Source organism: Oryzias latipes, chromosome 15, assembly GCF_002234675.1.
Source record: "Oryzias latipes chromosome 15, ASM223467v1".
Classification (NCBI taxonomy): Eukaryota; Metazoa; Chordata; class Actinopteri; order Beloniformes; family Adrianichthyidae; genus Oryzias; species Oryzias latipes.
The window spans coordinates 23,661,387-23,676,182 of NC_019873.2; the positions used below are offsets into that span (position 1 = coordinate 23,661,387).

The 14,796-nt window shown below is 40.9% G+C and overlaps 1 protein-coding gene across 5 annotated transcripts; it reads right to left on the reverse strand.

Annotated features, from left to right (window-relative positions):
* Positions 1–177: 177 nt before the first annotated feature.
* On the reverse strand, positions 178–14,775 carry LOC101165754 (titin). Of its 5 annotated transcripts, none has more exons than XM_023963562.1 (3): positions 14,563–14,775; positions 3,948–12,616; positions 178–3,437 (listed from the first exon to the last, which is right to left on the reverse strand). In XM_023963562.1, the coding sequence occupies exons 2-3, from the start codon at positions 12,416–12,418 to the stop codon at positions 569–571; spliced, it is 11,340 nt and encodes a 3,779-aa protein (XP_023819330.1). In that variant the 5' UTR covers positions 12,419–12,616; positions 14,563–14,775; the 3' UTR covers positions 178–568. The 5 variants fall into 5 exon arrangements, with proteins under 5 accessions (XP_023819330.1, XP_023819329.1, XP_023819327.1 ...); XM_023963561.1 differs by having other exon boundaries at positions 178–3,390; positions 3,493–12,616; positions 14,563–14,774; XM_023963559.1 differs by having other exon boundaries at positions 178–4,255; positions 4,307–12,616; positions 14,563–14,773.
* Positions 14,776–14,796: the final 21 nt, after the last annotated feature.

The window sequence follows — 14,796 nt, forward strand, 5'->3', positions numbered from 1 at the left end:
CTTAAATAATGATAATAATTTCTGTATTGTAACTGGAATAACTACTAGTTTTTTCCCTTTAATTATGTGTTTTATCCTCCTTTGTTTTTACAATACAGAAATAATCTCTCAACTTTAAATTGATTTACATGGTGGAGTATAAATGTAAAAATTGCAAAAAAAAATGCTATATACGCATCATTTGAAAATATATTTAATTATTCATGCAACACATAATGCCAAAGAGTTTTCTCAAGAAAGAAAAGAAAAATATGCAGGCTTGTCAGAGTTTACAGCAAAAAAAAAGACAAAAAACAAAGCACTTCTATGTTGGAGAGTGTGGTGCCGTTATTTTTTTTTTTTTTGGTATATTCCCAAAATATGTGACAGCATACCAATAATGACTCAAGAGATTTTTCTCATGTTCAAAAGTCAAATGGAATGGTGAACTTAACAAATTCAGAAAAGGAGGAAAAATTAACTAGACATTATACCAATATTTTAAGAACAATATTCCAAACAAAGCCAGACTGTTTTCCCTGAAATAGAGTTTTTATATGTGTACAACAATTGCATCCTAAGCTTTGTTTTACCATTCTGTTGCTTCCATGAAGTCCTCTAGTTCACTCATAGTTATGATGTCACGACCCTGATATTGAAAGCTTGTTTCATGATTTTCAGTCTGGTTTTTTGTTCCACACTCTGACGCAGACTCCATTGGGTTTTGTGTGCTTTTTACAGAGTTGTGTGTTTTGTCCGTATCAATAACTGTATCCATGTATGGTGTCCTCTCTGGGCTGTAACATGGCTCTACAGAGTTTTGTTCTACTTCGTTTGCCATATTTCCATAGATTTTACTCTCACTTAAAGACTCATGGTTCTGCTGTAGTGACCCAGGAGCCGAGGACCGGCTGCGCCTTACAGGAGTATTAGCTGTTGGTTGGTAGTTTTGGGGATAACTGTGGTAGCGTTGGTATAACACAAAAGGCTTTCCAGCAGTAGGGGTTTGGGTAAAGGGCTGAGGTTGCAGTTTGGTTTGATGAAGCTGTGTATGCTGGGTGTGAGGCCTTGAAATGCTCTGACCAGATTCACGCACATTCAGCTGAACATATTTTCCTGTTTCCGGGTCAAAGAAAGTCTTCGTTTGCACTTGAACAGGCACATCCACCACATAATACTGACCAGATCCGAGGTCTTGCAAAACCTTGCGCTGCGTCATTGGATAGGATTGAGAAAAACAGCTTGACTCGACATGGTACTGTGCCACAGGAGTTGGGTGGTTAGCATGATGAAGAGTAGAAGAGGAGGGAGCGTTAGAAACTGTCTTTGGAGCAGCAGGCTGGGAATCAGTGCCAGGAGTATGAGGAGACACAGTTGGGAGGGAAACAGAAGAGGTAGCATTCGGCAAGATAGGAACGGAGACTGGACCGGTAGCATGAGGGGATGAGTGGAAGGACCTGAGAACAGGTTGGAGCTCTGAACTGGAAGGAGGTAAGGTGGACCCCAACACTGGAGCATGAGCAAGGGAAACAGGTTGGGAAAAATGAGGTGAAGCCACAGCATCATTGTTGGATTGGTGTGTCTCAGTGGAAGAGGATGGAACACTGGAAGTCTCTTTGTCACCTCCAGCGCTAACTTTAGATAGTTCTTTCTTCATCCTCCGAGAAGTTAACCTCTGGGCCCTGCGTAAGGCTTTCTCTGTCTTTGGTGGAACAACTGGAGGCTTTCCCAAAGAACGAGACACGTCACTGCTAAAACTGCAGGCCGACTCTGGTCTCTCAAAATCCAACAGGCCCCTCACATCTCCCACGTCTGCTGCACTGGTGGCATAGCTTTCCACATCTTCTGAAAGGTTGCTGATGACAGAACGGGACTCATCGTCGTCAAGAGCAATGCTCCTCCTGGAATAGGGCCGATGGTGAGAAAATGAGTAGTCCTGCGCTGAAGACGAGAATAAAGTCGAAAATTCAGTGTTGGCAGAAAATTGTTTCGTTCCGATTTCTGTATGGACAGGAGTTCCAGCACCAGATTTTATTCTTTCCCGCTCATCATCTACCTTCTCTAATGACCTATCTAAGGTTGATGCCAGCAAGAAATCGTCTCCAAAGTTCTTGTGGAATCGAGGTTTGACTGACTTAATGAAAGAGGAACTTCGAATTGTGTTGTCCTTCACTTTAAACATTGAGGGCTTTGTTCCTAAAGCAGGAGAAGAGGTGTTGGAACGGGGCAGAGAAGGAGCAGGAGATGCAGGGGCAAGTGGTCTAGAGGACTTTGTTTGGATTATAGAGTCATCAGGTGAGTCAAGCCTTACTGGGCTGCTTCTCTGTTCTGAACGCAGCAGAGAAGACAACCGTTTTTCTCTGGATTTTACCTCCATGTCTGTTGAAGTAAAAGCATAGTACTGGAGGCCATCCATCTTTTGGGTTTGTTTTTGAATCTCTGCCTGACTGACTCCAGTCTTTCCTCTGTTAATGGCTAAGTTTTCTTCCTTCTTTTTAGATTTTTCTTGTATCAGATCTCCTGCAATTATTTTCTCTTCTAAAAGCTTAGCACTCTGGTCTTGTACCAGTTTTTCTTCTGGTTTCAAGGTCGTTTCTTTTTCATCAACAGCCATGACTCCTTCTTCTTTAGTTTTCATTAATGTGTGATTTAAAGATCTTCTCCTCCTTAGCTTTTCAATCTGTTGCTCTTCTTTTTCCTGCTCAGGCATGTGTTCTTTTTTATAAACCTTTTTAGAAAGTGTACTCTCATGGATCTGTTCTGCTACTCTGCTGAGATCCTCTTCTTTGGCTAATACATTCTGATGCTCATCCTGAGGAGTTATTTGCTTCTTCTCAATTGTTCTATGTTGTTTATCTTCCAGGGCAATTGTTTTCTCTTGCTCCTTTGCTGCTCCTCTCTCTTGCTCTTTTTGGAAACATTTTCCCTGTCTCCCCTCTGTTGTTATTTTCTGATGTTCCTCTGCTGCCTTTCTTTGTTGTTTTTCTTGTAAACGTCTAATCTGTTGCTCAGTTTCTGCCTGTCTTTGTTTCTCATCTTGACAATGTTTCCTTTGCTGCCCCTCTGCTGCCTTTCTTTGTTGCTCCTCTTGAAAAAGTTTCCTTTGTTGCTCCTCTGCTGCCTTTCTTTGTTGCTCCTCTTGAAAAAGTTTCCTTTGTTGCTCCTCTGCTGCCTTTCTCTGTTGCTCTTCTTGAAAAAGTTTCCTTTGTTGCTCCTCTGCTGCCTTCCTCTGTTGCTTTTCTTGGAAAAGTTTCCTTTGTTGCTCCTCTTTTGCTCTTCTCTGTTGCTCTTCTTGAAAAAGTTTCCTATGTTGCTCCTCTGCTGCCTTTCTCTGTTGCTCTTCTTGAAAAAGTTTCCTTTGTTGCTCCTCTGCTGCCTTTCTCTGTTGCTCTTCTTGAAAAAGTTTCCTTTGTTGCTCCTCTGCTGCCTTTCTCTGTTGCTTTTCTTGGAAAAGTTTCCTTTGTTGCTCCTCTTTTGCTCTTCTCTGTTGCTCTTCTTGAAAAAGTTTCCTATGTTGCTCCTCTGCTGCCTTTCTCTGTTGCTCTTCTTGAAAAAGTTTCCTTTGTTGCTCCTCTGCTGGCTTTCTCTGTTGCTTTTCTTGGAAAAGTTTCCTTTGTTGCTCCTCTTTTGCTCTTCTCTGTTGCTCTTCTTGAAAAAGTGTCCTTTGTTGCTCCTCTGCTGGCTTTCTCTGTTGCTCTTCTTGAAAAAGTTTCCTTTGTTGCTCCTCTGCTGCCTTTCTCTGTTGCTCTTCTTGAAAAAGTTTCCTTTGTTGCTCCTCTGCTGCCTTTCTCTGTTGCTCTTCTTGAAAAAGTTTCCTTTGTTGCTCCTCTGCTGCCTTTCTCTGTTGCTCTTCTTGAAAAAGTTTCCTTTGTTGCTCCTCTGCTGCCTTTCTATGTTGCTCTTCTTGAAAAAGTTTCCTTTGTTGCTCCTCTGCTGCCTTTCTCTGTTGCTTTTCTTGGAAAAGTTTCCCTTGTTGCTCCTCTTCTGCTCTTCTCTGTTGCTCTTCCAGGACACATCTCCTTTTTTGCACATGTATTTCTCCTTTCTGTTCCCCTTTTTGGGCAAATTGCCTTTGTTGCTCCTCTGCTGATCTTCTTTTTTGTTGCCCGTCTTGATCAAGTCCCTCTTCTTCAACTATCCTTTTTTGTTGCTCTTCTTGAGCTGTTCTCCAGTGTTGTTTCTCTGTTGATCTCCTCAGTAGCTCTTCAGTTTGCCTTTGTTGCTCCTCCACAATCTTTCTTTGTTTTTCTTCTTCAGCCTGTCTTATTTGTTGCTCCTCTGCTGCCTTTCTCGGTTGCTTTTCATGAAAGAATTTCCTTTGTTGCTCCTCTGCTGGTATTTTTTGTTGCTCTGTTTGGACAAGTTCCTTTTGGTGCTCCTCCATGGCTCTTCTATTGTCTTTTTCTTTGGCAGATCTTCTTTGTTGCTGCTCTAATGTTACTATCTGTTTCTCCTCTTGAGTAAATCTTGTCTTTTGCTCTTCTGTTGCCCTTTTCTCTTTCTCTCTGGTGAAACTTCTGCTTTGTTGCTCTTCTGCTGCCCTTTGCTGATGCTCTTTTTGTAAAAGTTTACTTTGCTGCTCCACTTGTTGTTGCTTTCCCTGGATAATTTGCTTATCTTGAGTATCTGATTCCCTTTTTATTTGCTGGTCTAGTATTTGTTCTCTTGCTGCCCTTCCATGCTGGTTTTCTTGAGTATATTTCCACTGTTGCTCTGTTGCTGTTCTTCTTAGTTGTTCTTGACCAAATCTACACTTCTCATGTTCTGGGATTCTTATTTGGTTTTTGGTTTTTGTTTGAAAATCCTTGATGTTTGGATCTGTAATTGTATCCTCTTTGCATGTTGTTTTTCTTTCTTCTTCTGTCTTCTTGTCTGCTTGTCTTTGTTGCTCACGTCTCTCCTTGATCATTTGAGCAACAGCCTCACGCTCTTTCGCTCTCTTCTCCTCTTCTCTTTGAGCGGCTCTCCTCTCTTCTTCAGCTAAAGAAGCTCTGCTCTCCTCCATGATGTGTTCAATCCTGACATTATTTTTTCTGTTATCAACCCTGGTCATCAATTCTTCTTCCAGTTGTTTTCCTTTTTCCAACTTCTTCATTTTATTATCATCTTCTTGATTTGCAAGTCTTTCCTTTTTCAGTCGGTCTGCCCTTCCACCTTTAACATTAATGTTTATATTTTGTTGGTTTTCAGGACTCTCATCTTTCCTCAGATAAGTTGTGTTTTCTTTTGTGTGATGTCTTTCTCCCAAAGCAGCTTGTGAAGGGAGATTTTTATCTAAATATGTCAGCTCTTTGGATGTTAGCCCACTGACTGCAGATGATGAGTTTGGCTGACCAGTTTTTTGATGAATTTCTCGGATTTCAACTTCACTTACTTGTTTTGTCTGAGCTAAAAGCGTCCTGTCTGTCTCCAAAAGCATCTTTTCTTGTTTGTCTTTGTCTCCCATTTTGAACATCCCTGTTCTTTGGTGTTCTCTCTCTGTAATTGGAAATATGGTTGCTTTGGGCTCTTTACTCACTTTGACACTCACATCTGGCTTCGTTGATGAACTTTTTTCTTTCACAGAAGATCCTTGCGAGTCAGTAGTAAAGACAGGGCGTCTGCTATGATGACTTCGTATTAGAGGAAAGAATCCTTCCTTTTTGCTGGGTGGGAAATCCTGAGCTGTATTCAGTTCTCTTTCCTCTGAAACAATTACCTTCAATCGGGCGTAATCAGCAATCGCTGATATTTCAGGTATTGCAGATGTCTTGTCTTTTGATTTTGGTTTGACATCTGACTTTATTGTAACTTTTTCTGCTTTTATTTGTGGAAAAGGTCTTGAATTCTCTTTGTCCGTAGCTGATAAACTACACGGGTTTTCTGAGGGATTTTTCCCTATGTGATTAGCTTGACTTACATTAACTTTTCCCTCATTGTTGCATGGCTCAAAGGAACTGGTATTTAGTTTTGAAGCTGGGGTGTCAACTGCCTCCAGTTTGTTCCTCTTAATACTGTCATCTTGAGGGTTTTCTGAGATTAAATCTTCTTTCTTTAAGCAATGATCCACACTGAAAACAAAGACTTCCGATTTTCCATCTTTGGGTAAATCTTCAATACTGGCTGTCTTGTTGGGTGGTGTATCCTGAAGTTCGCTTTTCTTTGCTGTTGCTTTCTCAGTTGTACAGTTGTTTTGTGCCTCATTGTTTGTTTCTACTTGGCCTTGCACTTGAAAGTAGTCTAGCTCCTTCAGTTCTACATTTGATTCGGCATTGGCTTCAGCAGTCTCATTGACTACATTTAGGTTGCTCACTTTACTATTCATTTTTAACAAGTCTGACAATTTCCTCACACTGGACAGCACGTGCTGCACGGCTAAATTGTTCTCCAAAGTTTCCTTCATCCTGTGTTCGCTGCTTGCAGAAGATACATCTTCAGAACATTGTTCATCGTTTGCTTTAGAACTAGACGCTGCAGTTTGCTGTTTTTCAGCAGCAGAACTTGCACTGGAGGGAAAATCGGCAATAAGCGGTTTTTCCACGATGTTCCTTTTGTTGTTATCAGTTACAGCCGGAACAACTCTGACGGCTATGCTATCAATATGCAGATTATCATCACCATGACTACTGTCTCTAATATCTGTTTCTTTGTTTTGAAGATCTGGAGGCAAGTGTTTGTTTTCATGCTCGGTTGAACTGCTGGTAAGAGTGGCATTGCTGAACAGTTTTGCTGAATGTTCCTTGCTGTCCTCTGATGATGATGCAGTCTGCACATCTATGTTGGTGCATTTAAGTCCAAAAGTCTCTGTTAACTTTTTTGACGATATTTCTGAATCGCTGTGACCTTCGGGTCCAGTGGTGACCACATTAGAAATAAAGTCACTGTTGCCCAATGCTGTTTGTTCTTTGCTTTTTTCTGCATCTGTTTTTATCAGGTGGGTACCTTTCATCACATCTGTTTGAGTCACTGGTTTTGGTAATAGTGTAGGATTCCCCTGTTGGGGATTTATCGTTTTCTCAATGGCAGCCCTTGCCACGTTGATATCTTTAGCTTCCAATGATAATGTTTCTTTTGGAGTTTCAGGACTAGTACTTTCAACAGCTTTAGCCAGACTTTCACTCATAGTAGAATGTGATTTTTGTCCTTTCACAGCCTTAACTGAGTTCATCTCTTTAGAACACGTGTTTCCTTCACAGCCTGGACTAAATTGCCTTCTATCCAGCTCAGATTCATTCCCTTCTTTCTTTGAGAATTTCATTTGTCTTTCATCAGCGTTGATACTTTCATCTACAGTCTGAGGTGGTTTTCCTTCTCGTACAGTCACCATTATTCCCATAATCTGCAAGCTGTCATCGGCTTCACGGAGGTCAGTTTGCCCAAGTGCAGTATTTGGTGGTTGTGGGTCCTCGTAAGTCGTTTCCTCTCTTTCAGAGTTTTTTATAGTCAAAGGTTTGGACTCTACAGCTTGTGTTAGATCCTCAAATCCTTTGTAGATAATCGCCTTGGAAGTTGGTTGATCTTTAACCTCATCTGATTGTTTTTTAGTTGCTTCTCTTTGATTGTCTTGCTGTTTTTGCTGATCAATCTTGGATGCTTGCTCGCTGTTCTGCATTGATGACTTGACTTCAGTGTGTTTCTTTTCAGAGCTCTCAGTTGTCTTGATATTATTTGCTGTGGGGTTTGTTTTACTGGGTTTTTCTACAGTCTGAGTTGGGGTTCTACCAAACTCTAGTTCTGTCTTGACGTCTGAAGACTCCAGCGGATGCTTTGGTGAGACATAGTTGGACAATGCACCCTCGTGTTTTTTAGCATCATCTTGTGAGAGTGGCTTCTGTCGAACGTTGAAACTCTGGCTACCTACCAACTGCTTTGAAGAATTCTTGCTGAGAGAAAACCCCTTTTCTTTTAGTGCTGAAATTTCCTTCTCAGCATGAGCTTTTATTTTGGAAGTTAAGATCTCCTGCTTAGTCTGAGCTTTTTCTTTATAGGATAATGTTTTAGGAAAGGCGATTTGGGGTTCTTTACCAGTGCTTTTGCTGTGCTCAGTCGAGTTTGGTTTTCCATCATGAGGGTGCAGTTTAGCCATCTCCGAATTACTCTGCGGTGAAACATTGTCTATTTTAGAATCTATATTTTGCTTCTTTTTAACATTAGCGACTTTTAACTTATCAGCTACATCTTCTTCATTTACTCTTTCATACTCATTCATATGAGAAAATTTAACAATGGACGTTTCCTTGGATGAATTGTTATCAACGTGACCTTCTGTGGCCTCATTTTCTCTAAAGTTGATCACTTTCTTGGTACTTTGTGTGTTACTTTTCAAAAATGTGCTGGCAGGACTTTTTGAGTCTTCATTATTTCCTGCCGTAACTGTTTCCATCTTTGCCCCACTGACAGGACCTAAAGCACTCTCTGATGCTGACAAGTTGCTCTTAAGTGTTGATGTTGCATGAATGAATCTATATTTTTCTTTAAGACGTTCGTAATCATCAGGTATTCTATCTGTTTTTAGTTCCACTGCCTGATCCTCTGTTTGTTGTTCAGCCTTTTTAACTGCAACCACACTAGAGGAAGAATTATTCTTCAGAGTTTCATCCTCCCTCACAATGACATTGCTGCTGACTTTTTCTTTTGGTTCGCCTCTCATTTTCTCCTTGATTTTGGCCAGCTCCGCTTTAGCTTTGGCTAACTCTGTCTTGACGTGCTCAACTTTATCAGACTCATTTCTGACTTGCTGTGTGGCTACGAGCTTAGCTGTGAGTTTGGCTGACTTTTCCAGGAGGTTTTCTGTTTTCAGTAGCTCCGCTTTACTCAGCTCCACCTTCCTTTCTTCCTGCTTCAGCTGCTCTGCTTTTCTCTCCTCTGGTTTTGTGCCTTTGAAATCACACATTGTAGATTGTCCTGCATTTACTTGTCTTGAAAGTGTTGAGTCTTTCTCTGTCTTAGATTGCACTACATGCGTCATTCTTCTGCCTTCTTCTTCCTCTGTTTTTGTTAGCTTTGTTTTGTTGTTTTGGTCATCGGTTTGCTCTGTCTTCTCAGTTGTTTTACATTTTGTTTCAGCCTCTTCTACTTGAATCTTTTCTGTTTTGACCTGTTCTGTCTCTATTAGTCCACTCTCAGCTTGTTCTTTTCTTAGCCAATCTGTCTCAGCTTGTTCTGGGTTGTTGGTTTTGTCTGTTTCTTGTGCAGTTCTACATTCTTTTACTCTTTCGATGGCAGCTGTTTGAGTTATCTTTTGTTTTTCTTCTGGTTTCTCTGTTTCCTCTTGTTCTCTTTTGAAATGCTTAACCTGCTTCGTCTCTGTGTTTTCATCTTTTCCTAAAACACCTGTAGATTCATCTGTTGACATCCAAGCTTTGGTTTTCACTGCTGCATGTTGCCCCATGCTTTTTTCTGGATGCTTTTCTCTTTCGTCTTCTTTCAGTTCTCCTTTACTCTCTTCTTTTTTCATACATTCTTGCTTTAGAGTCTCAGCTTTTGTTGCTTCCGCTTTGGAGTCTGTTTTGTCAGTTTGTGGGTCAGTCTGTCCGGTTAAAATTAACCTGTTGGACTCTGCCTTTGGCTGCTCTGCATCAGCCCTCTGTTGAGCTGCTGCCATCTGTGCTTTGCCGTGTTTTACTCTTTTATTTTCTGCCATGGCTTGTTCACCCTTCACTCCGTCAAACTCTTCATGGTTCATCTGGTTTGCCATCATGAATTCAGATGCATTGTCAGTGCAAACAGAAGATTTTTCTTGTCCTGTATTTCTAGACTTTGGCAGCTGTAGAATTTGCTTTTCATCCTCCGTCATGAGTGATGTATATGTTTTTATCTGAGCTGCATTTAGCTTTGCATTATCTGTTGTGGGATTAAGCTGGTTTGGCCTTTTATTATCTTTATTTGCATGTGTGTTATAATTCAATGCCACATCATCTCTCATGTCCTGCACATTTTGCTCTTTCTTTGCATTTGATTTATGGAGAAAACTATTACCCACCGAACTGACACTTTTATGAGAAGATGATTCGAAACTTAAGCTCTCCATAGCCTCAACATTTTCAGTTGCTTTATGTACATTTCTTGGATTTTCTTGCCTTTCCATTAAGTGAACTGAGTTTTGTTTTATTGGCAGAGCAGCAGCTTTCAGACTCACCTTTTCTGTGTCTTTGCAGTTTTGCCACTTACTATTTGAGGATGTGTTATGATGATTGTTGATTTCATCTTGGAAGTTCTCATATCTACCCCTTTCAGTTATGACCTTTCCTAATGGTTCATTTAACGCCTGTTCTGCTTCTGCTGTTCTTATCAGACTGTCTTTGCTTTGACTTCTGTCAATGTTAAGCCTTGTTATGTCCGCAGCTGCATGAGGGTGTTGAAGTCCTTCCTGAAGTTGACTGTTATCTCTGCCACCTTGCTTATAGGGAGTAAATGATGCTAAATATTCATGGCGATTCTGTCCATTAGTCAGCTGATTGCTAGTATAATTTCCAGATATGAAGCCACTGAACCCAGAATGACAAATCATTCCTCCTTGCACCTGAGCAGTTTGGTAATCAGTCGAAGTGTTTTCCAGGTATTGGCCTGTATTTACTCTTTCGAGTTGAGTTTCAAGGGTCAGTGCAGGGTTTTGATACTGGTTAGCAGCCATAATTGTGCTTCTGGAGTTTTCTTGCTGCAAAAACTGAATATCTGGATCTAGACAATCCGGCACATCTATTACTGTCTCTCTTGGCTCCTGGATAAGAGGCTGTTGGTTTTTCTCCTGTTTATCCAAACCTTTAAATTTGGTTGGACTATAAGTGCTTTTTACTCTTTTCCTGTTGTCTTTAAGATTGAAGAGTAAGCTTGTTGCTCGAGATTTGTAGGAGGACAGCCTAGCATCAGGAGTAACTCCCCTGCTTTCAGCCCTTACTGGAGGATGCTCCACTGGTTGAGGGGAAGCTTCGTGTTGCTGGAAACCTGATGTGTTTTCTTCTTGATGGGCAGTCACTGAAGGCGTAGGGAGCTGGCTGATGGTAAAAGGAGTTGTGCTGATGTCACTGCTTACCATCTTTGGAGCAGCATTATTTCCATATTGAAATAAATTGTGATTCCTAAAAGATTCTTGTTGGGTTGTTATCACCCCTGCTGAGATATTTTGCTGTGACATCACTTTGATTTTCTGCTGGAGGGCTTTGACAGAACTGATGGTATCCCTGACGCGTCGAGACATCTCGACCGTGGGGGATGCAGTTGATGGGCGTTGGCAGGGTAGTTTGTTAGTTCCCAGAGTCTGAGTTCGCCTCCTCTGAGGGTAATGACCTGCAAGCTCAGACTCACTGCGCTTCTCCACAGCTGAAGCTTTCTGCTGCATCAAGGACATGGAGGTGAAGTGTGAGGGATTCGAAGGAGCCCTTGGGGCCAAGTTGCTGCTACTGTGTCTCATGCCTCTATAAGGACCCTGCAGTTGATTTTCAAGTGAAAGCTCTTTGTACATTGGTGTCTCGTACCATTTTGGGAACTGTGAGCAGTGCATAAAGCCAGAGATTTCTCTTTGCTGGAAGGGAAACCTGTTATGCTCCCTCCATACCTTGAAGGGACTAAACTCACTGTGTATGAAGAAGGGCGAGTTGCAGTTTGCCTGCGCAGACATACTCAGCTCATTGTGTGATGATCTCATAAAGGAAGACACAGAATTGTGAGACATGTGAGCCACTGCTGCCATGTCGGAGCTATAGAAGTTGTCATCTCTGCAGGAAAAGGGGCCAGCAGAGGGAAAGTTGCTGCTGCTGTTTAAGTTTTGCTGGTACGATGAAGAGAAATCAGAAAATTCATTGTGGATATTCATCAAAGCTGATTTGTCCCAGTTTGTCTCTACGTTACACCCTCGGAATTGATCATTTATGTTCGCTCCGTTCCTTTTTACCTCAGAGTTGAAGGTTCTGATGAGCGAGGAGACTCTGGAGCGGCTGCGGTGATGCTGTAAACTTAGCTCTGTGGCTCCATTGCTGATGAAGGAAAGCTCTTCTTCTCTGAGAGACATTCCTTGTTGAGAGGTTTCAACAAAGGAGTTCTGGAATGTGGCAGACACCCTACCTTGTGTCCTGTCCCCATAAACCCCCCACTCTGGATCTTTATGGGTCGATGTCCCATACATTCCTTCATGCACCCAGTCCTGTCCATACTGCTGCACCCTCAAGCTGAAGTTCTGATGAGCAGCTCTCTTCAGTTCCTCCCGCTCTTCTTCATCCCTGAACGGCTCATCTTGAGCGAAGGCGAGCTGTCTGTCGATGTGGGTGCTGGAAGAGGGTAATCCAAGGTGGGAGTCATTATACACAGCTTCATCTCCAATACAAAGGCTCTTGAACGCTCTGTCGGTCAGACTGCTGACCTCACGGTCATTCTCATCCAGGAAGGATCCACCACTGGACGTGTCGCTGCGCTTGCGATGTTTGCCGCTCTTTCGACTTGAACGGCGCTTCTCGACTGAGATCATGATGCAGTCTCATTAAGAAAAAAATCTGATTTCAGCTGCTGAGTCATTCAGGTTGAGTACACCTTGATAATTATATAGTGGGCCTGCTGGTGGAGCTGCAGCACCAGGAGTGTGGGGCCTCCATGCAGAGCGTACTCCTACAGCATTGTGAGCTTTGGTTGACATCTGGATATATAATCCCAGGAATGAAAGATTTCCCTAAAATTACAAAAAAAAACAACAAATGAAAATCAGCCAGAAAAACAGTGCTATACTTTTTAAATATAGCTAAAACAAACAAACAATTCCTCCAGAGTGGGGTTGTGCTTTAAAACATAATCCCCAACTTTGTTGTGGTGTGTTTTAATAGCTGACCTTTTTTCCATTTGCATTAGGCAGCTATGCATGTAGCTCTGAAAACAGCTCTGTAAATCCTTCCACTCGATTAGTGTGACCTTCACAGACGGTAATAAAACTGCGCTGTTGCTAAGCTCAGAGCGGACGGCCTCACTGGAGTTTTTTGAGGCAATCCAGTTGCATCAGTAAAAATTCTACCACTGCTGATGTAGCAAGAACTTGATATGAGAGAAAAACAGGGAAAGACATTGTTGCTTAATTTAGAAGTCTCATTTTATGGTTACAGGGTTAGAAAATTCAAGTCAGGCTAGCGGGGCTTACACAGAGCAAGTTGACAGTAAATGACTTAAATTCTTCTTTGTTCAGATTTTAAAGTTATAATTAAAGCTTTCATTATAAGGGAAGCTCTTAATCTTAAATTTTAAAGCTTTCATGGAACTAAAAGATTAAAGATATAGTATTTGATTAAATTTAAAGTCCTTTTAGTTGTCACACACCTACGTGTGTGAAATTTGTTCTCCACATTTGATCTATCCCCTGGAGGAACAGTGAGCTGCAGACACAGCTGTGCTCGGGGACCATTTTGTGGTTAAACCCCCCCAATCCAGGCCTACTAACACTGAGTAGAAATAGTTTTTATAGATCCAGATTTTTAGTATGCAGTTATAAAACAATAAGCCCTTAATTGTGTGAGGAAGAACATTTGGATTTGCAGTTTGTAGCTGTCTTGTAGTTTAACTGAGATGAAATTATGACCTGTGCCTCCCATCAGATGACAGCAGAAATATTCTCATGTCCCCATGTGACTCACAATGATTTTGATACAGTAAAAAAAAAAAAATATAGACGTCTTTTCATTTCTTTTATCACCAGCCAGCAGCCACCTCAACACTTCTTAGCCTTAAAAACTGATTATTTTAAACTTGGTCAAATTTATATGGCTTTTTTTCAACATGTAATTCATTTAACATTTAATTTTTTCTAAACGCGAGTTTCCCCTTTTTTTGGCTGTATTTTACATAAATTTTTTGCAGATGTAAAGACATTGGTGTCATCTGCTTAGGTGTTGAAAAGCTGCCAAGTATCCGTCACACTGCTCAGAATATCTGGTGGTTCATTGATATCTTCTGACCCCGGGGCAAATCATTGTGTAAGCATCTTCACAACAAGAATTCACTGTAGCCACCATACTGCACAGTTAGCATCAGACAGATAAAATTAACTGCTTTGATGCAAAACTACTCCAAAAACACTTTTAGCACGGTCCTTTATTTTTTTTTTAATGTTCCTTGTTCATATTTTTCCCCAGTGTGCCTCTTTGCTTTGTTAAAAATCCCAACTTGTTAATAAATGAATTTCACATTTGCATTTGAGACTCCTAATGCAATAATCATCTCACCTCTTGCTGTCAGGATGATTTCTGCTCATTCTTGCATGTGACAAGTTTATTTTTGTCCAGTGACGGCGTGCAGCTCTAAAACCTGACACCGTAGAGGAGTCGTTTTCAAATTTGCTTTGAGAGAAAACTGAACGCCTGTGAAACTAAAGTAAACTTTTTAAAATGTTAATGACATATGATTAAATAAAGTATTTTTAAATGAATTTTTTTTCTGTGGTTTCTTTTTTCTTTGTTTTTTAATAATACAAGACCAAACAGTTATTTCAACGATTTTTTTAAATATATATATTCAAACAAGAATGATCTTGAATCATATGTTTACTTTCTCTTGTTTGAAATTTGTAGGTCATGTTTTTACTGCATTTTTCACATTAAGTATGAAAATAAACATTTTGAATCAATTTCTTACCTTCCAGATTTATGATGTATAATGTGGAGGGTTGTAATCTTCTGAAAACTCAGCCTCACCAAAAAGAAAAAGGTTTTGTCGTTTTTTCTTTACGTAACTCTTCTCTGTCTGTCAGCGTCAGACACTTTGAATTGATCAGAACCCAAAGCAAATCTTGAGATCCCGCAGCTCGTAGAACCCTCTATGGATCTGAGCAGCAGGACTGGGTGCAGCAGACCAGACGGAAATAGAGGA

Excerpts from the sequence above, each read along its gene's own strand:
- LOC101165754 (XM_023963558.1), bottom strand. The coding sequence starts at position 12,418 with ATGATCTCAGTCGAGAAGCGCCGTTCAAGTCGAAAGAGCGGCAAACAT.